The 23,152-nt window shown below is 35.9% G+C and overlaps 1 protein-coding gene across 4 annotated transcripts in view; it reads right to left on the bottom strand.

Annotated features, from left to right (window-relative positions):
- Positions 1-7,743: 7,743 nt before the first annotated feature.
- Positions 7,744-23,152, bottom strand: part of LOC114652632 (kinesin light chain 2-like) — a 67,706-nt gene continuing 52,297 nt past the window's right edge. For all 4 annotated transcript variants that reach the window (XM_028802991.2, XM_051931684.1, XM_051931688.1 and 1 more), the window contains exons 10-16: positions 20,239-20,288; positions 19,339-19,406; positions 16,810-16,918; positions 13,704-13,871; positions 12,874-12,998; positions 11,474-11,531; positions 7,744-10,727 (exon numbers count right to left, since the gene is read on the bottom strand). In XM_028802991.2, coding sequence (XP_028658824.1) covers positions 10,644-10,727; positions 11,474-11,531; positions 12,874-12,998; positions 13,704-13,871; positions 16,810-16,918; positions 19,339-19,406; positions 20,239-20,288 — 662 coding nt within the window. In that variant the 3' untranslated portion in view covers positions 7,744-10,643. The remainder of the gene's footprint in view (positions 10,728-11,473; positions 11,532-12,873; positions 12,999-13,703; positions 13,872-16,809; positions 16,919-19,338; positions 19,407-20,238; positions 20,289-23,152) is intronic.

Genomic DNA, 23,152 nt, shown 5'->3' with positions numbered 1-23,152 from the left:
CTTCTGTTTACAGTGATCGGTTCGTAGCGTGCATTGTTGCAATGTTACTTTTCTTGGTGGTTTATTAAATTACGGATTTTTTCAAATGTTCATTTTTTTCCCTGTGCTTAAAACTCATTAAAAAAAAAAAAAGTGTTTTTAGCCAGCGGTTGGTAGCGCTATAGCGCGAACTATTGAAGTGTTAGTTTTCTCTGTTGTTCAAGGTTTTCTCAGTGTTATTCAATGTTTTTACATTTAGTTTACTATTGCGCTGTGCATTCTATGGTTTAATTAACTATATTTGTGCTTAAAAACTTAAAAAAATATATATTTACATACAATCCTATGGGCTATGGGAGAAATTGCTTCGGTTCACGACCAAATCGGTTTACGACCAGAGTTTTGGAACGAATTATGGTCGTGAACCGATGTTCCACTGTACATTTTTTGCTAAAATATTGTTAATACCTCCAGAAAATCACTGGTCAAACGCGATACTGTGTGAACGGGTGTCCTGTTTGTATGCTACTTTTATTTTCTGGAGAGTAAAGATATTCTTTGAGGTATTAAAGTGGCTACGCCACTCCAGATCGTAGCCATCTTGTACCTAGGAAGGTGCAGGAGGGCATCATTGACTGTTCTTTTGTTATTTTATCCCTCACATTTTCCATTGTTCCTGTACCTTTATGCTGTTATTTTGTGTAAAATACATAATAAAAGAAGTTATCAGTATATGCATGGTGTAACAAAACTCATTTAAAAGTTGTAGCTACTTCATCAAAAAGTCAGTTACCATATTTTTTTGTTTATTAAATATTTTTTAAACTTGAGTTATATTGAAAAATAACATTAACATAATTCAATTACATATGTTATCAGAAAACATTAAATACATGCTTTTTAAACAGTACTTTACAATATCCTGTAGTTAAAAACGTAACCTAAATAGGCTTGTGGTAGCTCGATAGTTTTCATACACAGCAGAGTTCAACACAAGTTATGGCATCGATTGATGGTCTATTGTTAGTTGTTGATTGTGGAAGCTCTAAGGCTAACTGCAGTTCATATTTCTTAAACATAAGATTTCTGAAAGTAGTACTTAATGGACAGTGAAAATCTCTGTCGGAGTCTTAAAGTAAAACTGTTGGCTGTTGTGGACCATGATGGAGAGCTGGACTGGAGCACTGTTGATAAATTTAACATCAGTGAAATAATGAATAAATGTGCAGAAAATCAGCCATGAGGCCTGGTCTAATGTAAATATTGAGAACATATCTGTTCACTCCATGCTTACAAAGCCAAGCATGCATAATTCCTTTCTTCTTACCTTCATTTCTAAATAAGTAATGTTTAATTTACCTCAAGCAGGAGAAGTGCGTTGGGAGTCCAAGTGGCTTGGCATGCAGCTCTTTCAGCATTTGACTTGTACTGAGGATCTGTTTTGCCAGTAGGAGTGACTGTCGGACAAGTAAAAGGAGAAAATATACAAAACATACAAACTGAGGTGACCTCTCTCAAGGTAAATTTGAAACAGTAAACTAATCCAGAATTGAAGTTGCACACAATGTTTCTCTCGTTTAAAACAGACAAGTTTACAAATTTGCCAATGCTCTTCAATAGGAAATTTGGAATTTTCTAAACTTTGTACAGTGTGCTGTATTCAAGATGTGTCAATAAAAATTGAACTGTCCTAGCAAATTTCCTTGAAGACTAAGTGTGCCAGATTTCTTACAAAATTGGTCCACTGGGAACAGAAGTGTTTCATTCAGACATGACATGCTTTTTGCATTAAATAAGAACAGTCTGAGTACTGTTGTCTCCTTGGCTTTAGTTTGGGTTGGGCCACTGTGTAAGGACCACGTGCAAGACACAGCGGGTGTCTTAGGATCAGTTTTAGACAGCTGGACATTAGCAGTGCTTGTTCAGTGGACTACACTTCAAAAATGGAAATTTTCCGTTGGTTGGGTCAGTTGTCTTTACTCTGGTGGGAAACTGAAAAACATGGACTCCAATTTGTGTTTGTGAGGAAGCAGTTCATCACTATTTGAAGTATCTGAACTTCCTCAATACTCAATTTTTTTTTTTTTTTCAGAATTTACTGTCTTAATCTTCTTTGTTTATTTATCTGGTTTGTACAATGCTATATACTGTATATTCTGCCGTTCTTTATTTATTCTGTAAGTGCCTTGAGCATGGGAAAGGCGCTATATAAATAAAATGTATTATTATTATTATTAATTGTAGCACCTACAGACTTAGCAGTCCTACATGAGGCGCAATGGGCTGCCTGATCTGAATTAGAGTGATGTGTTGTTCCTGTGGTAGTCACTGATTGTTCATAGTCTTGGAGGTAAAGCACTACAGAGTAATGCATTAGTGTAATCAGATTACATTTCACGGTAACAAAGTAAAGGAATGTATTACAGTTAAACTCTTGTAATCACATTACAATTACTGACTTAACCAGAATTTCATTACTTGCATTACACACAGGTGTCTAACCAAATAGTATTAATTACATGCGACATTTTATTATTTTCTTAGTGAGGAGGACCTGGTAAATGTCTTGAATGGCATCTCATTTCAAGTAAGGGTCGACAGGTAAGTCTTCAAAATTGAAGCTTTCAGGCACTGCCTTATGCCAACATGCATTTAAATTATTTTTCCCCAAGTGTTCTTGTTCAGACATCTATACAGTATGTTCGCAAATAACAAAACTCAACCTTAATTGTTAGTGAATATAAGATCATTAATTATAAAATGTAAATTATTTCTTTTTGGTTTCCACAATTTGTTTTGATATTGCAACAAGCCGACCCAAGAGATGCCACACATACAGGATGAGAATTCGTAGCTCTTTGACAAATTGGCATATTTACTGTTTGACACAAAAACAGGCAAATTGCGGAACCCCAGCATTTCTGTGCAAACGTTCCCACTATCACAGGCCACAGGAAATGCCTCCAAATATACAGTACATCCAGACAAGATGCAACTCATTTCACCATATTTCCACATCACATGTACTGGTGATGATCACGGGTCACTCTCCGACATGCACCTGGAGACTTATGGCCTACTCATTATGATCGTTTCTCCAGTGCTCCTGACTCTACTTTTCCTGACTCCCACCAGCTGGGCAGCTTCTCTCATCCTGTACTCAACTACTTTGAGTCCCTTACCATCTTCTATCCTCCCTTATTACACCTTTTCCCACAAACTTTTCCTAACTCTTGATTTTGGACAACCTAGGCATTGCAGCATTCATCTTTAAAGCCACAGAAAGCTGCAGAACATACGGCATGCTTCTAGAAACTTCAGCGAGTTCTCCACTTCATCTGTAAGTGCTAAGTCCCCTAAGCTAAACCCTACCTTGCAGGAAGCTAACCTCACCCAATCAGGAAGGGTTTTATGCACTTAGCAATAATTTTACAACTTACTGGCACCATTTTTGCAAGTATTCGAGTGGTTAAGTCAGTCTTATTTTGAATAATTAAAACAAATTTTATTTTTATAACAATTCATTTTGTGAACCAATGGTTTCTATTTGTTGGTTAATCTATCTTACTAAACCACAGTTAATTTAAGCACGGCGGACGCACCGAGGCGCCCGCCCCAGAGTCAAACGCAGCGGCTTCCCAAAACGCGGCGGCTTCCCAGATTCAGTAGATGGCGCCCAAACAACACAACCTGTAGGGTCAAACGCAGCGGCTTCCCAAAATGCGGCGGATTCCCAGAGTCAGTGGGTGGCGCCCAAACAACACATCCTGTAAGCGCCCAAACAACACCACCTGTAAACTAGACTTAATGAACGATGGCGCCCACACAAAGAAACCGCTTTAGTTCAAATAGGGTTATTCAATTAAATGGAAACTTTACCATGCCTACGACGTGTGAACTAAACCTGAGGTAAAGCGTGCACGCCAGGTTGTACAGCTGCCCGGACAATGAACGAGTGCGCCCACAACACGCTTCTGACACAGCACAGGCAAAGGAGGCATGTATCCAAATGGAGAGAGCTCAACGATTAGTAATACAAACACAAGCCCGTATGGCTACAACCTGTAAACGAGCCCGTATGGATACAAACAATGAACGAAAGCGCCCACACAAAGAAACCGCTTTAGTTCAAATAGGGTTATTGAATTAAATGGAAACTTTACCATGCCTACGACCTGTGAACTAAACCTGAGGTAAAGCGTGCACGCCAGGTTGTACAGCCGCCCGGACGTGACCGCCCACACCACCGCATATACCCTCCATGATATTTCATCACCCAGCGGCTTCCCACCGAGGCGCATATTGCGCCGTTGTGCACGCCCCAGAGTCGAACGCAGTGGCTTCCCAGAGTCAGTAGGTGGCACCCAAACAATACAACCTGTTCACTACACTTGCTCTAATCCACTATGCCAGTAATATAGATCACATAACGGTCACAGACTCAAACCCAGCGGCTTCCCCAACTCAGTGGCTGGCACACGAACACCACAACCTGTAAACTAAACTTGCTGTGCTCCACTCTGCCAGCAGTCGGTATCAGCAAAGGCAACAGAATCACGTCTCCACAAAATGAAACCGCTTTAGTACAGATATGCTTATTTAATTAAATGACATTTCCCCAGACGCACCCACCCTCCATGATATGTCATCCATCCAAATATCGGACGGAATAGAAACTGATTGCCATTCTTGGATTTCCGATTCACTAGCGAATCGCAGGCTTACTTGTATTTTTGAAATGGCACAGTGCAAATACAAGCTATGTAGTTTACTTGTTTACTGCTGAATTCATGTTCATGGTCTTTGGCTATTTTCCCCTTATTAAATACTAAAATTTTCCAATAGGTGCACATTTGCATGGATTGGGGGAGTAACTTAAAATAAAAGTAACTACTAATGTTATTACTTTTCAGGAAGTAGTGATTCAAATAATGCGGTAGAATTTAGGAAAAGATGTTAGTAATTTGCAATAGATCGGTACTTTCTTTGAGTAACTACCCAATTCTATTCATGATCAGGAAATGTTTGAACAAAAGCTTAGTCACCAGAGAGGACACGGACGACTTTGTAATTGTGCCATGTGATCCAAGGTCTGGACATTTGGGTATAAAGAGATAGTGAGCTGACAACTTATCGTCATTTGACTGTGTGCTAGGTGTGAGAACATAAGTTGTACAGATTGGCGAGTCACATGCCCTGAGACCACCCAGCAAACATCTCCATTCAAGTTGACTTCGGCTTTCATCTGCAACAGAGCTTCTCTCGTCTGTCATGGCAGGTCAGGAATATGCAGTTTGAATCTTATCTATTTAAAATCTCAACAATGAAGGTGATTCAAGATAAAATGTGACCAAAAAAAAAAAGATAGTCAGTGCCTGCCATGGCAGCACTCCTAGACCTATTAGTGGACTCCACCAAAGATGGGAGTCATAGAGATAAAATAAGATATCTTTTGGACAATGTTTGCAGGAGCACTGTCAGAATTAACCAATTTTGATGAGTCCACTCAAATGTAATCACAGACATGTCATTCAGCCACTCCAGTGTAGCCTTGGCCCTGTGCTTTTCTCCTCTGAATGATGACCCTTGTTCTGTTTGTATTGTACCGTACACTTTACAGGCTGGTCTGAGCTTTACGTCATCCATTTCTTTGTAATGGAGACAAACGTCTGTGACACTTTGTGACTTTGTGTCAGGCCAAGAACATACTGCAGCTTGACGATTTAATGTGACAGGGTTTGTGGTTGCATATAACTATTTTTTGACATCTTGTAAAGCACTTTAAGAGCTACATCCTTTGCATTTAAGTGTGCTATAGAAATAAATGTTGCTGTATAAATATGGATTTAAAAAAAAAAACAATGTACAGCATTTTAGGAAGGGTTACATTATTAAAAAAAACACCTTATAAAGACTGTTTTTCCTTACACTTTTTTTAAATGCAATGCCTAATTTGTTATAACTGGGAGGGTTAATTAAACATATTAAACAATTCTGGATAGAAAATTATCATATGGCAAAACCACATTGATCTCACAACTGGCACACAAAATGGTGGTGATAGCAGGATGATCAGATGGCTTAGTGTCCAAAAATCCCACGACATCTTCTCAAATAATTATTTTATTACATATTATTTACCCATCTATTATGCAATTTTCATTTTGTCTTTTGAAGAGGAGAGGAAGCAGCCTGCACAAACTGGAGCAGATAGAACTGAAGTGTAAGTGCAAAATGAAGCAGAAATTTGCTGCCTTCAAATGCTGATGAAAGTAGTACACTACCTATACATCCATCCATCCATTATCCAACAAGCTATATCCTAAGGACAGGGTCACGGGGGTCTGCTGGAGCCAATCCCAGCCAACACAGGGCACAAGGCAGGAAACAAACCCCAGGCAAGGAGCACACACACACACCAAGCACACACTAGGGACAATTTAGGATCGCCAACACACCTAACCTGTATGTCTTTGGACTGTGGGAAACCAGAGCACCGGGAGGAAACCCACACAGACACAGGGAGAACATGCAAACTCCACGCAGGGAGGACCCGGGAAGCAAACCCAGGTCTCCTTACTGCGAGGCAGCAGCGCTACCACTGCGCCACCATGCCACCCTACACTTACCTAGGTTATAGGTATTCACTTCTTAACAGATTTAAAGCATCACCTCTGAGCAAAACATATAAGAATAGTTAAACTGAAGTCTTTCAGATTATTTTGAGAGCACCAAGTATAGGGCGGTATGCCCTTGCTCTGTACCTTTATTTATAGTAGATACAACAGTTCTTTATTTATTCGGTAATATTTTGTGCTTTTTTAAATTTGATTATGCTTTAAATCTGTCTGCTCCAGTTTGTGCAGGCTGTTTCCTCTCAGCTCTGGTAGAAGATCATGTTCCTCACTCTCTCACAACTATGGGCAACCAGTTAGATGTAACATCGGACAAAGATGTGACAATCAGAACTAGAGTAATAAATAAATAAAAAAATAAATTGAATTTGAAATCCTATTCAATGTGATGCCATCAAAATGCTTAGGTTATCTTGAAATAAACTTCAGTAAAGTTGAAATATTGTATATTTCTAGTATATTTGTCTAATTTTATCCTTCTTAACCATTATATTAGCAAATTTTCAGTTCTACCAACAGGTAAATCGCCGTTGTATCGTTTTGCTACATTTACTACGGAGAAATAAATACAACCTATCAAGTATGTCTTAGTATTTCAGCTCCCGATTCGGACGTCACTTCCCGAAGATTCAGGTCAAAAGTTACTGGTAACTTTAAATTAGCCTCGTGTGCCAGAGTTTCATTGGTGTGTCACTGTGCCCTGTGGTGGATGGGTATACAAAGACACCATATTGAATGCACTTGTAGACATTTTTTGTGAAAAAAGTATGCACAAAAATATTAATAATTACACTGAAAAGCATGAATATTGTATGTTATCAATTCATAATTTAATCCTGATAAAATGCGTAGCAGGTTTCTAAGAACACAAGCAGTTTTTTTGCTTACCTTGTTTTTTTCTTAAAACACAGCTTGGCACATTACAGTTATCCTCTGGAGATCATGGTATACAGTTACGTGCCATCATTCATTTAACAACACTGAGCACTGGAGTCTCTGAAGTATTATGTTAACAGTTCCTGCATCTTAGAATCTGACTGGTGACCTTCCATGAAACAAATTTTCTTACTTATTATGAAAAGCACACGATTAAGCTTTGTACTGAGAAATACAAGACAAGACAAATATGACAGTTTTAAGAACAAGATATTTTATTGAGTCTTTAATAAAATGTGTGTAGTGTCTTCTAAGATTTCAACAGTAGTCCATATGGAAAAAATACAGTGTAGCTACGTGTTCCCTGGCTTAGCTGAAAACACATTTCATTCCAGTTTCACAGAGTTATGTAAAATCAGCTTAGGGCTGACTATCACAAGCAGCTTCAAGCTGAACAAGACAGCTAACAATACAAGTTTACACTTTTCAGTTGAGATTTGAAGTAAAGCCATCTTTTTTCAACACAATCCCCTTTACTTCATACTTTATGTCCATTCTGTGAATGAAAACAATACCTTCCAATTTTGTCTTGTTTTTAAAGAGGGAAACATTTCTCATCACTGCCTTCTCCCTTTGAAAACGCTCATGCTCGGAAGTTAATTTTGAGTACAGCACCAGTCACTCGTGCACCATCTTTACTGATATCTTCTGTGGGTGCAGTTCTATAAATCTGCAATTAAACTTCAAGTGTACAAATAACATTACAGAGGAAAATGAGAAAAAGATAAACAGATACTGCAAAATTCTACAGAGAGCTTTTGGTATGACCTTCAAGTAACAAAGAACATGCTTTTATTTATTTAATAACTGTTTGAACAGTCAGTCTGTATGTATGTTTATTTGCTGAATGTAGTCCTACCTCAGTGTTACTGTTAATAATGGCTTTCATTTTCTTGGCCATTAGCTCCATGCATGCTATCTGTATATTAATGGCAATTTTTCAGCTATTTAGAACCAAAATCAAACAGAATCAATTCTTCTGGCATACTGTACGAGCCTTCAATAAGCAGAAGGAGAAGGAATAGTGAAAACTCCAAAGTGATTACAAAGGGCATGAGATAGAAAGCGCTGTCGTCTACTTAGGATTCAGATCTGTACTTGTTCATTTTGTTTCAGTAAAGTATCCCTGACTTTAATAATTAATAAATGCCCAAGTTCAAATTGGTACTACATTGTAAGAGGGAGGGGATTCTATGTTAAACATTTAATATCAACCTTGAATCAAAAAACAAACTCTTAAGAATTAAGTTCTGATTTTACAAAACTCTACCAGTAAAGTTGTAAGCATAACCTTCTAACTGGCTCAAAATGAAATATTCCTAATATTTACAAAAAAAAAAAATAATTTATACTTCTATATACAGAATACCCGAAACAAACATAGTTCTTCATATCAATCAACTGTACCTTTAAGTTTCTTAAAACAAGCAGTGTCATGTATATTAATGGTCTGAGGCCCTATTTACTGCTTAATTTTCTACCACAGCTCTATGAACACAATCCGACAACAAAGTGATAAAGTTTAAAGACGCGAAGCATTCACAGTAACTCATGCCCTCCCCCCCAACCCCAAAATCTCTGAAATTCAATTTGTCAAGTACCATCCATGCATTCTGTAAGCCAGAGACCAGACCTTTACAACATTCATGGCACTGAGACGCCTGAAACATGTCTGCAGCACAGAGCAGCCTAGACATTCCAGTAGTTTATTGAAAAAGACAATCAGGGATTGATCTGTCATTTTACGGATGACCTTAAATGAATGAGGATGCCATTTAAATCTTAGTGAATTATTTCCAATGCACTATGGTTTGTGAAGTACTTAAACTTTAGGAGATCTCTCAGTAGAGTGGAGAAAAGCACAGTTGGAATATACTGTGTTCTTTTCCTTTTTATTTTTAAAACACTCGAAAATGACTTAAAATAACATGCATAAGGTCACCCTCTTTCGAAGGTAGTTACTTAGATGACTTTCAAAATGTACATTTAAAATGATTTTCATCAAAGATTAACAGATTGTTTAAAACAGCAATTTCCCCTCCAATGGAGGTGGCACTATATTTACTAGTGACTGAGGTAGTGTCTAGATTGCATTGCCAATTACAGTGAGTGTATATCCCGCTCTTAAAAAGACAGGGTGGTATATGGTTCAAAGATGATGGGTTTCAGAGTATATTCATCATAAATAAGACTTAACAGTAGTTAATAGTTTAAACAAATATTCTATATGTAAGATTAATATTCTAAGTGTATATTTAACCAAACGGAACGAATGAAGGCTTTTAAGTTACTGTCTACCTAAACCCACCAATACAGTCAGCAGCTTCAACATATAAATATGTAAACATTACAAACCTGCACTCCTAGGTAGCCAGTTTTACAAAGCTCACCCAATAACAGTTAAAAAGACAGTCCACCTCAGAGGAACTCTAGGCATCATGCAAAAACTGCAAAAATAACTATAAGAACAAAGTGCATTTGTTTTAAAGTCCATTACTAAAGTACCTAAATATAAGCATGTTACAAATAAGAGAGTGCTGTTACTTATAAATTTATCATGGATGTATTATGCTCATGGCTTGTAGGTTTTCTGGCTCCCTGATTGTCATATACCTGATTGCATTATTTTTAAACTAAGTTTTTGATTTTGTAGTCTAAATTAAGAAAAAAATAAACTTTCTGCTAGGCTCTGTTTTTCCTTATTTTTTTCTTGGACATAATTGTAATTGTAGTCACACATTCAAAACTCACGCTCCTCTACAGAGTGTCTTCACCTGGAACTTGACAAGAACTTGTTAGCTAAAGAGCAGCATGCTGGTTTGCTTCATTTTTTTTTTTTTCTTTTTCTACTTTTTCTCTACAAGCTATGATGGCTTCTCGTATAGTAAAACCTATTTATTAATTACATTGTAAATCTTTTTTTTTTTTTTTTTTTTTAAACTTAAATTACGTATGCTGTGGCAAATTAAAAATATTTTATACAAAGGCAAAATTTGAAAAGAAAAAGAAAAAGCAGCGTTGTTTCAATAGTCCTTGATTTGGCATTTCTGTCCAGCAAGAATATTAGGATTTTCATCCTGATTTGTGCTCTCTTCAGCCAATCAGTGAGCTGCGCCTGGACAAATCCACATTGCTGGCACTCAAACCTCTACATTCCAAGAGGCCACCACTTGGTTGCTGGAAACAAAAAAGTAAATAAGTTTGTATCAACAGGTAACCTTTTGTAGGATCTGCAACACAGAACAAGGCAGTTATTTACTATATATTTCACTGCTTCTTATACATACTGATTGATTTGAAACTGTCCACATAATAACATTAAAAAAAGTGTAGTCTCTTATGTAGTTTGTTTTAGTTATTAGTTTAATAAGGCATGATGATTTGTTATTAAATCCTCTTAAATATTTACTTTAAAATTCTATTTAAATGCTTTTTCACAGCCAACTGAAACAATTCATGTTATTATCAGAGGACATAATTAGTCTCAAACTGATGTTATTATAAAACAGAATTCTTCACTTTCTGTGCTTATATCAAAGTTGTAAAATAATCAAAATTAGTACGTAAATCTAGAAAACACAATTTTAAACTAATACTATTGATCCATAAAAACAAACTTCTGTGTCTAAATATTAATTATCAAATAGGAAACAGGCATGGCTGGAAATAATAAGACAGGCTTCTTTATTTAAGTTATCATTTGAAACTTAATCTGTGAAGTGAAAGTTAACTGCTGCTTAAAAAAAATGCAAATATTGTATATATCCTATATTTGGCACCCTACAATACCTTAATACATAAGCTTCACAATAATAATTAATTTGGAATTTCAGAATATAAATTAGCAGCTGCAGAATGATATCATTAACTGCAGGATGACAGAGTTCTGAAGTGGTGAAGAGAGATAAAAATTTATAACTTGCCTGTGAAGGATCATCAACACTTTTGTTTAGGAAATTCAAAGAGCTTGCACGTTTCATTCTGAAAAAGCACAACACAATCAAGAAAAAGTTCAAATTAATTTTTATTCTTAATTAAATTAACATGTTTTTAAGACAATATTTGGGTAACAATCTACATGTAAAACGTGGTTTGGCTAATTCAAAGTAGCTTTTGTGTATCTGTTATTAGCTCTAAGTGTAGAAGAGCAACCTGGGCCCAATGAGTTTAAACTACACACTGATGGGAGGAAGAAAAAAATCATCATCTGACTTACTTCTAGTGCATGGGCACCTGATGGGTTCATTTTTTTTGCCTGCCTCACATTCCTTCAGAGTTGGATTAAAAAAAAGGTGAAGCCATTCTTTCAGAGCGTGAAAGCAAGTACTCTTATAGTGGATTTGAAGGAATACTCGCTGCTCCAGCTGTCTTAAATGGGTTGGAACCTAAGTAATCAACATAGACCTCATGTTTTTTATGTGATACTTGGGTTGTCCTTTTGGTCTGATATAATAATACGTAACTAATCCCTTTCCCTTACAGTGGCCTTTTCCTATTCAGATCGAGCCTCCCATTTTTGCAGTTTCCTCTATGCGTTACTCATTGAAATGACCAATCTTATAGTGAAAGTGTTTGGCTGGGAAAATGGGTCCGAGTTCACTACTGCATTGGCCTGGTTTAGCAACTCTAGCCTAGTCTTGTCGGGTCTTAGTTTTTCCGACGTGTGTCGATTCATCGTTATTTTCACTCATCCATTGCCCACCACACAAACCTACTCTCTCAGTCATTAACATTACAGCTGTAAACGTCCTTGACATGACCTGAGTGGGTGCAAATTAGACTTTTTCAAAAGTTGTTTGTGACTTTTTTGTCAAATTTTGTTTTCTTCAAATGGAAAAGATTTCATTTCTTGTTCAACACAAGTTCCAAGCCTCAGTACAAGTGACATTACAAGCGCAGTAGTATTGATAATTAAAATAGAAAGAAAAAAGTGTGTGTGTGTGTAGGTAGGGGGTGCAGCGATATGTAACAAGCTGCAATAAAACACATGCAGTTTAATGCAGCTGTTAGTTTTATAGAGACAATCCCATCTCTGGATTCAGTAGGGACATCATTCTTCCATGAGGGCTGCCCTCCCTTCAAGTTTTAATTTTTCTCCAAACATGCTGTCACTTTGCTTGTGACTCTCTTTTCTGTGGTGAATGCTTTAGTTATTGGCTCTGTCACGTAAGAATAATTTAAACGGTGTATACTCTGTACACATTTAGAATTGACAAACACAGTCTTTCACACAGTTAGGGCTTCTCTGATTTGTGCAGAAAAAAAAGAAAATTAAAACAAAAAACAAACAAGAAAGGTATGTTTAACATATCAGAATACTTACCCTGCATTACGTGGCTCCTGGGGTCCACTTCCTTGCAGTTTCTTGACAAGCATTTCACTACTGCGACGTAAGGCATCACGAATCTTTCCAAATGAACCACTTCTGCGGAGAGCTCCGCTACCATCCTGCATAAAGACAACCACTTATTAATTAATTGATTACATGAAGGAAAATGCAGTGGTCTGTTTCACTGAAAATCAGGTGGTACAGTAGCATAAAGAAAGAACCATGAGTATACATCAACGAAAATATAGGCCAGAATGACACAGTAAAAATAAATGTTGGATAGCTCGAATGGTTGATAGACAGACAGATCTAGATAGATAGATGCAAACACAGAAAGAGATAGACTGGACAGACAGATGTGAATGGTGACATAACATGGATAGTCATATAGATGTTGACAGAAATATAGAACACAGAGGTATAGTTCAAAACATTAAAAACAAGTGCAAGAACTGCACACACAGTATACTCAATTGTCCCAATGGATGTATCCAGAAAAATGATTAACTTTTTATTCCAAAAATTTTTTAGAAACCCTAAGTACAATAATAACTGAGTAAACACTCAACTTTAAATAATTTCCTAAGAAATGGACAGATTGTAGAATTAAAAAGAAAAATTCTCTTATTGGAGTTCAACACTAGACAAATGCTAATTGAAATGGTGTAACATGTACCCAGCTTCATATTTTTAGCTGTTGGATTTACAAACTATAAAAAAGTACAATCTATGCTTACTAAACATGCCATGCTTACAATACAATACTTTAACATTTCCTTTGTCAATGAACATTTTATGTTCAGACATCACAATTTCGGGCTTACCCCACTCCACTCTGCACCCTCTTCTCCTTCTCCCCCACCGTGGCCTTTGGCGGTTCCTGGTCCATTTAAGCCATCCCTACTATGCCCTCTGTCTCCTGCAGCTAAGGAATCATCCTTAAGCAGCTCCACAACTTTAGTCTGGTTGATGGCATCCATTCCATGAAGACCCTGAATAAAGAAAAGAGCTTTCAGAATATGGTACAGGTTTCTCCTTAGTTGATACATTCCTTTGAGCTCCTCTCCAGCTTTTCTGTTATTGCAAATGTTTGACAATGTCTTCAAATAAAATCTTGTATTACATAATATTATAAATAATAGTTATATTTGTTTGAGAGACACTACTGACTGTGTCCCCTTCCGGTATCCCTACCGGAACAGGTTAAGGTTGACCTCATTTCCAGGATGTCATCCAACATCTGTTGACATAGGCCCTGACTACAATTACATTTACAAATTATTTCATTTATCTAAAGAACAAAGTTATCCAATACCAACTGACACTATGTGAAAAAGAAAACATTCACCTTGTCAAATGAGAACAATAAAATCGATAGTTGCAGTCAGGCTTCAATATAGCCAGCCCTGCTTACTATAAACTTATTTTGATACCCTCCATCATCACAGTGAGCATTCAACAAGAAACAAAAATATTTTTTGATGTTTGAAAAGGGCTACAAAACTCTAATATTTTGGGATTCCACTGAACCTCAGTGAAAGCATTATTCTCCAAGTAGAAAATATTTGGTATAGCAGTGAATCTTACCAGGCGTGACCAGCCTGCCAGCAGTCCAATGACATGGCATACAATCACTCAGGAAGTGAGAAAAGACCCTAAAAAATTCTAAGAAAACTATAAATTCCTCTTGCCTTAGCAATGGTCACTGTTGATGAAGCCACAGTCAGAAAGACGTGACAAAAATGGGCTTCATTGGACAGTATCATGAAGTAAACCATTTGCAAAGGAGCACCTGGATAAACTCCAAGCCTTTTGTGGAAAAAAAATATGAACCTTTTTGGATAACATGGGTCCAAAACTGTCCACCATAAAGTAAACGCAGCATTGCACAGTAACAGTATCATACTAACCGTCAAACATAGTACAAGCAGTATGATTTTGTGGGATTTCTTTGCCACCTCAGGACCCCAAAGACTTGCAATTCTGCTTTGTATCAGAAAATTCTACAGGAAGCAATTGAATCATCTTCTTGTGAGTTGAAACAGTGGAATATTTGGATCAAGACAATCATTCAAAAAGAAAGTCCCAATCACAAGTTTTAGACCAGTCTAATTAAAGTCCAGATCTAAATCCAACGGAAATTCTGCAACAGGAGCTGGAACAAGCAATGCTTTAAAAATTACCAGTATTTTTGAATTAAAACAGTTCAGCAAGAAAGAGTGGGCCAAAAGCCTACCTTGCAAAGGGAAAGACTGTTGTTGAAGTTTAGCATGCAACTGGTTGCAGTCATTACAGCTAAAGGTGGTATTAGGGATACCTCCACAACTGATGCTTTGGTACCAGGTTCATACCAAAGTTCCCAAAATGCAACACTACTAGCTTTCATATAGTATCTGTAGTACAGAGTGAATGTTGGTACTGTACTCATACGTGACTGCAAGTAGACAGATTACTCTGGAAGGTTCAATGATACATGAGGGAAAAACAGAAATAAAAACTATATATTAAAATGGCTTAAAAGTGGTGGTGATACAGCACTGCACCAACAAATTGAAAAGAAAACAGCAAATGTCAGGTCTAAAAATGTTTTGTCTTTGTGGCAGGAAAAATTCAGTGTGTAACTGTGGGAATATGCTTATTAAGTACTGGAATTAACTAATTCAACAATAATGAGGTTTTAAATGTTTTTTATTATTAATATTGGTTTTAATCAGTAATTTAAGTTGAACAGAAAAGATTAGAGAATAAATTTGGAATGTGCACATGGAAAGATAAACCAGATTGTCAATGATAATATCTTTTATAAACCCTATGATGCCATCCACTCAAAATTATAAAATTTGTTGTTGTGCTGGAGGACTCTCCATGTGTATCGTACATTAAAATTCAAGCCCTGCATTGTACTTTGATATTTGTGAATGACAATATTAGTTTACTTAAATGATATTCGGGTGACTACTTGATGGATATACCACTATTTTAAATCTTTTGTTACAGTTAGTATTTATATATTTTATATTATATTGCAAAAGTATTGTTCACTTGAATAACGAAGGTACTTTTAATACAAATCAGTGGAATGGGATTTCAGTTTTGCCATGGTATCAAATAGGTACTGTATCAAGTATCATTAAATTTTACTAGTATTCACTGGTTTTATTGGTATTGAATATAAAAAGTCTGGTATTATCACATCCCTTGTATTTATTAAATGTAACAGGGCAACTACTCTTTTACCCAGTTATCTAAAGTTAGATACATTTGATCATCCTATTACCTGACACATATAAAACGTCTTATTTGTTCATTTAGGTGTTCTTTATCTAATGTTAAATTTTGATTGAATAGGTTGTCACACACGTGCATGGAAGGCAGCTAAAGGACTCAAATGAGGGAAATTCCACGCCAGACCAGGGGGTGGCGGAGTGAGCTAATCCCTTCTCTCTTTCCACTGCAGACCATTTATATGAAATCCCATCTGACCCCAATGGCATCACTCCCCCCCCCAGTCCCCCAATGATGAAGTCACTGCCGCATCCCCGATGACGCCACTTCCAGTCCAGGCCCCGACAACACCACTTCCTCTGCCTTTTTTTAAAGCTGCCATCTTTTACCTCAGCAAGTCAGTTCTGTTTTGGACTCCAATCCAAAGGTTCAAGTATATGGGAGGCTGCCCCAAACCTTTTTGTGGCTCTTTTGTCTTTCTTTAACAAGGTGAAAACATTCAGTGTCAAAACTTGCAATAATCCAGTAAATCATGGAGTAGGGGAAATACTTTTCACATGCTTTGTATATTTTGAAAAAATAGCAGCCATCCTCTTAATAATCATTCACATCTTTTTCAAATCAATAACTAATATGGCCAAAGGTTTTTCTCTCACACCCTCTATTGTAGGACACATCTGGAATGTTTTCAACGTCGATTTTTACCTGCTTGCGTGTCTTAGTAGCACATTCTTCTAGGGTTTCAGCAGCTTCCAGTTTCCCTTGGCGCCGGTACAGTGCCCCTAAGCTTTTCAGTGTCGTATTAACTGTGGGGCTATAAAATAATTGTTTTAAATTTACAGTAGCAGACATCATGTTCAGAATTTTTCTGACTCATATTACCTGAAATTTTGATCAAAAGTTAATGATAGCAATCATTCACCCTTAATTTTATAATGTACCATATTTAAAAAGGGGCAGCTTTCTATTTACATTGTTGCTGAGTTATAGCACTCTGGGAATATAACCTAGAAAGGGAAAATATGCATACAGCATTATTAAATTAATTTTAAAAAATTACTTTAAAGTGAATCTGTCTCATTGACTTACAGGAGATCCTTGAGTTCTACAGGAAGTCAAATTATCATTAAGAGATACATCTAAATAACTAAAATGTATCTGAAAATATCTAAAGATAACTTGGAAATATTTAAACATAAAGTATCTAAATAATTTAGAGACATTTAAAGTATTTCAGTATATCTCAAAATGACATTTAGGCTTCACATACAATTGTCCTCCATTCCTAAACAACATTTTGCATGAGTACATTGTTTAGCATTTGTTGATGAGATTTCCTTAATAAAGACATTTGCTGTTACAGACATCTTATAGACTTAGGTGTATAGTCTTTTTGTGAGTTTTAGCTCTATTCCTTAAGACATCACAACTATGAAACAACACGTGGTAACCAAATGTTTAATAGATATGCATTTGTATTTGTTTATATTCACTAAGATGTAAGGTGTCAAGATTAGTTCTATGAAAAACAATGTTAGGCAACATATTAAGATCCCACGGTTTATTGCCAGCATTCAAGAAAGTTCATAACATTAGTTAATGAAATGGACAATGTGAGCTTCTGAGGACTTTAGGTAGAACAAAGCCAGCTTCCTGTATCTCATATAGATGAATGGCAGAAGCTGAGGTGAAAGGAAACAAAACAGCTTTTTTAAGAAGACACTTTTATATAATTTATTAGTTTAATGTTTTATTTAATTGCTTTGTTTTTGTTCTTTTGCTGATTATACCCTCATGCTAAGGTTTAACACATCACAGAGGAACAGTTTATTGAGGTTATCACATAGTTTCTTTCCTAGGTAATTAATACAAGGTGCTTTTCAAAGTATGAATTAACTGAAGAGCAAACTATAGATTACAAAGCAAAACACACCAAAACTTGATTACACATATATGACAGTGGATATGGATAAATTGATCAATGTTAATCATCATTGTCATTACCACGTCACGTTAGTCCTCACTTTATTCCTGTCTCATCTATCACATAGATTTTGAGTCATACATCACTTTTTGTTTAATTTTAAGCTCAAACATTATTGTCAAAATGACTCCTGTTTTAATCTGTTTTACTGTATAATGCATTCACTACACTGGAGAATGAAACAAAAGTATTCATTAAATTACTTAGCAAAATGCTGCTTTAACCGTCAGCCCACACAGTCAGGCTAAGAGATGGGACATCTGCATAGAATATATCCCTTACAAGCTAAGTGGCCAAATCTGTCATTGACTGATGGAGATCTCCTTACTAAATGACTGAATTGGCAACTCTCTGGTTCCAGCTGCTTGTGTTTGCATTCCAACCTCTTCCAACACTGGCAGAACAGCATGGCATAGAGAGCAAAAGCTTCACCCTGAGGGATTTTTCACCAGTAACAAATGGGGGTTTTGTCCAACACTGCTCAGACAGGAAGAGAATGTAACGGCAGCACATGCGGTGATACTAACAAGTAGAGAGAAAATGGACGTGCAAGAAAGATGTATTACACCCTATGTGGCTGAATCTACCATTGGCCTATGGAGATCTTCTTCAGGGGAGCAAGAGAATTAGCACCTTGGACTCTAGCAAACTATGTTCACATCCCACGTCCACTGTCTCAAAAGAGAGTTGGAGCATTACACCATGTGGCTCAATGATTTTAAATACAAGATTTTACTTGCCAGCAATGTCAACAAACTTGATTACTAAGCATTGCACAGACGAGAACCTGATATACAGCTGTAAATAATTTTTTTTTTTTTATTAAGAATGATTATTTTGAAAGACTCAGTTTATTAAAAAATAATGTAAGGAAAGAATAGAGTGTGGAATAAGAAGTAAGGTATGGCACTCTGAATGAAACATGACAGAAAAAGTAAACAGTGAATAGGATACTGCATCTGAAGTATAAGAATAAAAGGGTAAAATCATGTGTGACAAATTAAATAAAGGTATAGAATTATGTGACTTTACTGCTGTTGAACAGTGAAGAGCTTGCCATTTCCTCTATGTACAATTTCATTCTTCTTTAGGTAGGAAATGTGTGGATATGCATCATCACAAATATAGTCAGACCTTCCTCACAGCTTTACAAAATCATTAATAACTATCTTGGTAAGGCTAATATATTTTAATTGAGGGAATGAAGGGTTTCTAACAAAATGAAATCATAAATGTCCAAAGGGACATACCTGTCAACTTTGCAAGCTTTGTACCAGCTACCATACTCTCCATAAGGTCCAGGGTCTTTTCGCTTTCCCTAAAATAAAAGCAGTTTGAATTGAAAGAGTTTTAAGCTTTCTTACAGTTTAAAAAATGTTTATGATAAATAAAGATTTTCAGGCAGTAAAACTCAGAGATCAAAATATACTTACTGGTACAACACTTTCATCCAAAAAGGCTAAGAAATCAAAAATTTATAGTAGAAATGTTTACATATTTCTGTCCTGTTTCTAAGTAGAACACTTCAGAGTTAAATGGTTTGCTCAGGGTCACACAGCCAGTTAGTAGTTGTTTCTGAAGCAAAAACTTTGCAATTTACAGTCTTGCATATTAGCTATTATTCCGCTTAACAGTAGTTAAATACTGGACATCCAGTAACTGCCAGGTATTAGAAACAAGAACAAATATTTAGTGATCAAACATTCTTCTGAATTAAAATGCAGACACATTTAAAACTACTCTAGTAAAATGAATCAGCATGAATAAACCCGTACACCATTTTGCTCAACATAAAACTACACACACAGTTTAGGATTAAGCTTAGAGTTACCACTCCGGCAAAAATGCCACTAATAGCTGTACAGATTGAAGCCCATGAACAAGGTTAACATGGATGATTAGTAGGCTTTTGTGGTCCCCTATTTATGAAATATAATTCAAGCCTGCCGTAGTCAGATTTAGATAACAGTCTGTTATTTAACTTTTTGCTTTTTAGATAGACACCCACTCACCTTGGTTCTATATTAACTTTTCATAAACAAGACCAAAACATTTATGCTCTGAAAACCACTGGAATCATTTTTCCATCCACCCCCCTTCCTCACCAAACACAAAATCACACGTGGAACAGAGAATTTTTTTTTTTTTACCTTGCTTTCTTCTCTTTCTTCTGCATGCATCCAGATGGGCTTATTGTCCCCTATGATGACAAATTTTGCATCAAAAATGTAAAGCATATGCTAAAGTAATATTAAATCCTTTTCTTATTCCAGATGAAATCAGAAATTCTTAATAGGTCAACTAAACTATCCAGCTGTTTACAAAAATATTGTATGAGCTGTTTAGGAAAGACAGACAATTTTATACATGGTCTCCCCATTTTCAGGGGCTCAAAATATTTGGACAAACTAACAATCATAAATATAATGATCATTTTCAAAATTTGGTTGAAAATCCTTTACATCAGTGAACCTATGGCCATCTCCAAATGCTGGGTTTCCATCCTACTGATACTTTGCCAGGCCTTTACTGCAGCTGTCTTCAGCTGCTGCTTGTTCTTTGGACTTTCTGCCATCAGTTTTGTCTTCAGCAACTGAAATGCATGTCCAATTAAGTTGAGATCAGTTGATTGACTTGGCCAATGCAGAAAAATGGCTGTCACTCCTAAACAGCTCATACAATATTTTTGGTAAACCCCTTAAATTAAGGCTGAAAGTTTACACTTCAATCACATAGTGACTGCTTTATTTTAAATTCATTGTGGTGGTGCACAGGGCCAAAATTATGAAAATTGTGTCATTGTCCAAATACGCATGGAACCGACTGTATGTGCTCGATCACTTTTAATACTTTCATGCTCACCAATTTTTTATTTTGTTTAAAGTCTTTATGGTCTATTGAGCAACACCTTTCAAACTTTCTATATAGCTTACTGGGATGCTCCAAATTGTTACTGAATTGTCCAATTCTGATACCAATTTCATTTTATCTCTTTAAAAATTTTTTTTACATCTGCATAACCAGATATGTATCAGCCTTATGTTCTACGTTTAAGTGTAAGCATTGGTATTTTTATAGTTAAACAATAAAACATAGGTGTTGCCTATTAATTTTTTATTAGCAATATTATATTCTGTATTCTGTACTGTTCAGCGACCATAAAAATACTAAAAAAAAATATAATCCCCTTAAAATACATTTTTTAACTGATAAAATATGTACAGAAAATATTTATCCATATGTATGGCATAAAATAAAAAAAAATATTTTTATAATTACAAGATGTCATACTATTCAATTTCTTCCATAACATGCTTATCTGAAGCACATCTTAACTTAAAAAAATAGATTTCACCATTTGTCTAACAAAAAAATATATACTGTATTCTCACACATTGATTCAAGTGATTGATATCGGCAATAAACCACTACTTAAATGTAAATATACACGCACTTATATTTTTAATCATCAATTGCACTACAGCTTTATTTTGCAGTTAAATATATAGTACATTGAGTATTTTTGTATGATTTTTTAAATAGTGTACCAGCTAGAAATTCCTAATTCTTGAGGTGTAATTATAAACATTGATTACTATTTTAATTATGTAGGTCTTGTTTCTTACCAAAACCTATACTGTATGATGCACATAAACAAATAATAAACACAGTACAAAATTATAAAAAAAAATGCAAATCTATCAGCTGTTTATAAGATCTTTATCATAGAGATATAAGGCTAATGTGCTTAAGACATTTACAAGTAAAATAGACAAATTTTGCTGTTAGGCTAACAATCCGTTACTAAGCAGCAATTTCAAATTCTTCTTCAAGTCTTCAATTTCTAATTAAAAATGTGAACTGATATACTCAACACAAACTTGCTCACCATCCAAACCCAAGATAAGCAGTGTCCATTTAAATTAAAGGACAGAATAAAAGTATCTGAATTCATTAAAGCAGGCTTTCTTGCTGTTTGTCTCATTGCACAGGATGAGTCCTACAAGTCCTTTTTCTCAGTTTATTACTGCACTTTCCTTAATGTACAGGCTAATAATCCAGTCTTCCTTCTCATAAAGTCTGCATTGCTGCTCTTTGTTTAAAGGAAATTTGCAGCTAAAAAGGCAAGTACACTAGCACAACTACTGCAATACCTTACATAAAAAGCACAACAACTAAATTACCATGAAGCAGATGTTGGAAAAAAGATTTTGTGATCGGCCAATTTACCGATCACCAGTCAGGTCTTATGTAGTGAAAGCCGATTTATCTGAGAGATACTATTATATTATGAAAATGCAGAGTAGAGCTTGTTGATATACTTTACCTGCAACAGGTAACACAAGTGTGTATGGCTATCTACTAGACTGTGCAATCTTCAGTTGGGCATTCCAGTCTCACATTTGTTTATTCCTAATTCTTTTAAATCAGTGAGTTTGCCCTCTACCAATAATGAGCACTTTATGCATTGGCAATGTGTCCCACAACTCTGAGCAACAGTATATCCTTCAGATGTGTGAGCCATATAAACATTAGCAGTCTAATAAATGATTTAGATTTGCTTCAAGAAAAGTCTAGACAAGCCATATAGTTCATATTGTCTCAATATCTGTCAGTCAGTCATTGTCTAACCTATTTAGTCCTGAACATGGTTGCAGGGGTTTGCTGGAGCCAATTGTCAGGAAATATATATTGTAGAAAGGTATGCTTCAAAAAATCACAATGTTGTAAACATCAAATATCTGCAGGTAGAATGGCTGTAACACTGTGTTGGGTTATCCTCAATCTGAATTTCAAGCTGATGCTGTTTTCTAAATCTGCCATTATTTCAAGCAGCAGAGGCTATGGCTTTAAACCCCTTTCAAATGTGTCCTAAATTAATTTAAATATATATTGCTAATATAACCACTGCAATCCTATATTCACATTGGTATGTTTTTAATATTATCCAGTTTTTCGGAACTGCATTTATTTAAACAGCAATAAATCCAGGAAGAATCATCAGTTGATTTATATTCCAACCTGGTGTCACTGAGTTCATAAGAGTTTAATCACAGCATTAAT

Source organism: Erpetoichthys calabaricus, chromosome 1 (genome assembly GCF_900747795.2).
Source record: "Erpetoichthys calabaricus chromosome 1, fErpCal1.3, whole genome shotgun sequence".
Taxonomy (NCBI): domain Eukaryota; kingdom Metazoa; phylum Chordata; class Cladistia; order Polypteriformes; family Polypteridae; genus Erpetoichthys; species Erpetoichthys calabaricus.
The sequence above is the reverse complement of the archived record's forward strand: the minus strand, read 5'-3'. Positions and strand labels throughout refer to the sequence as shown.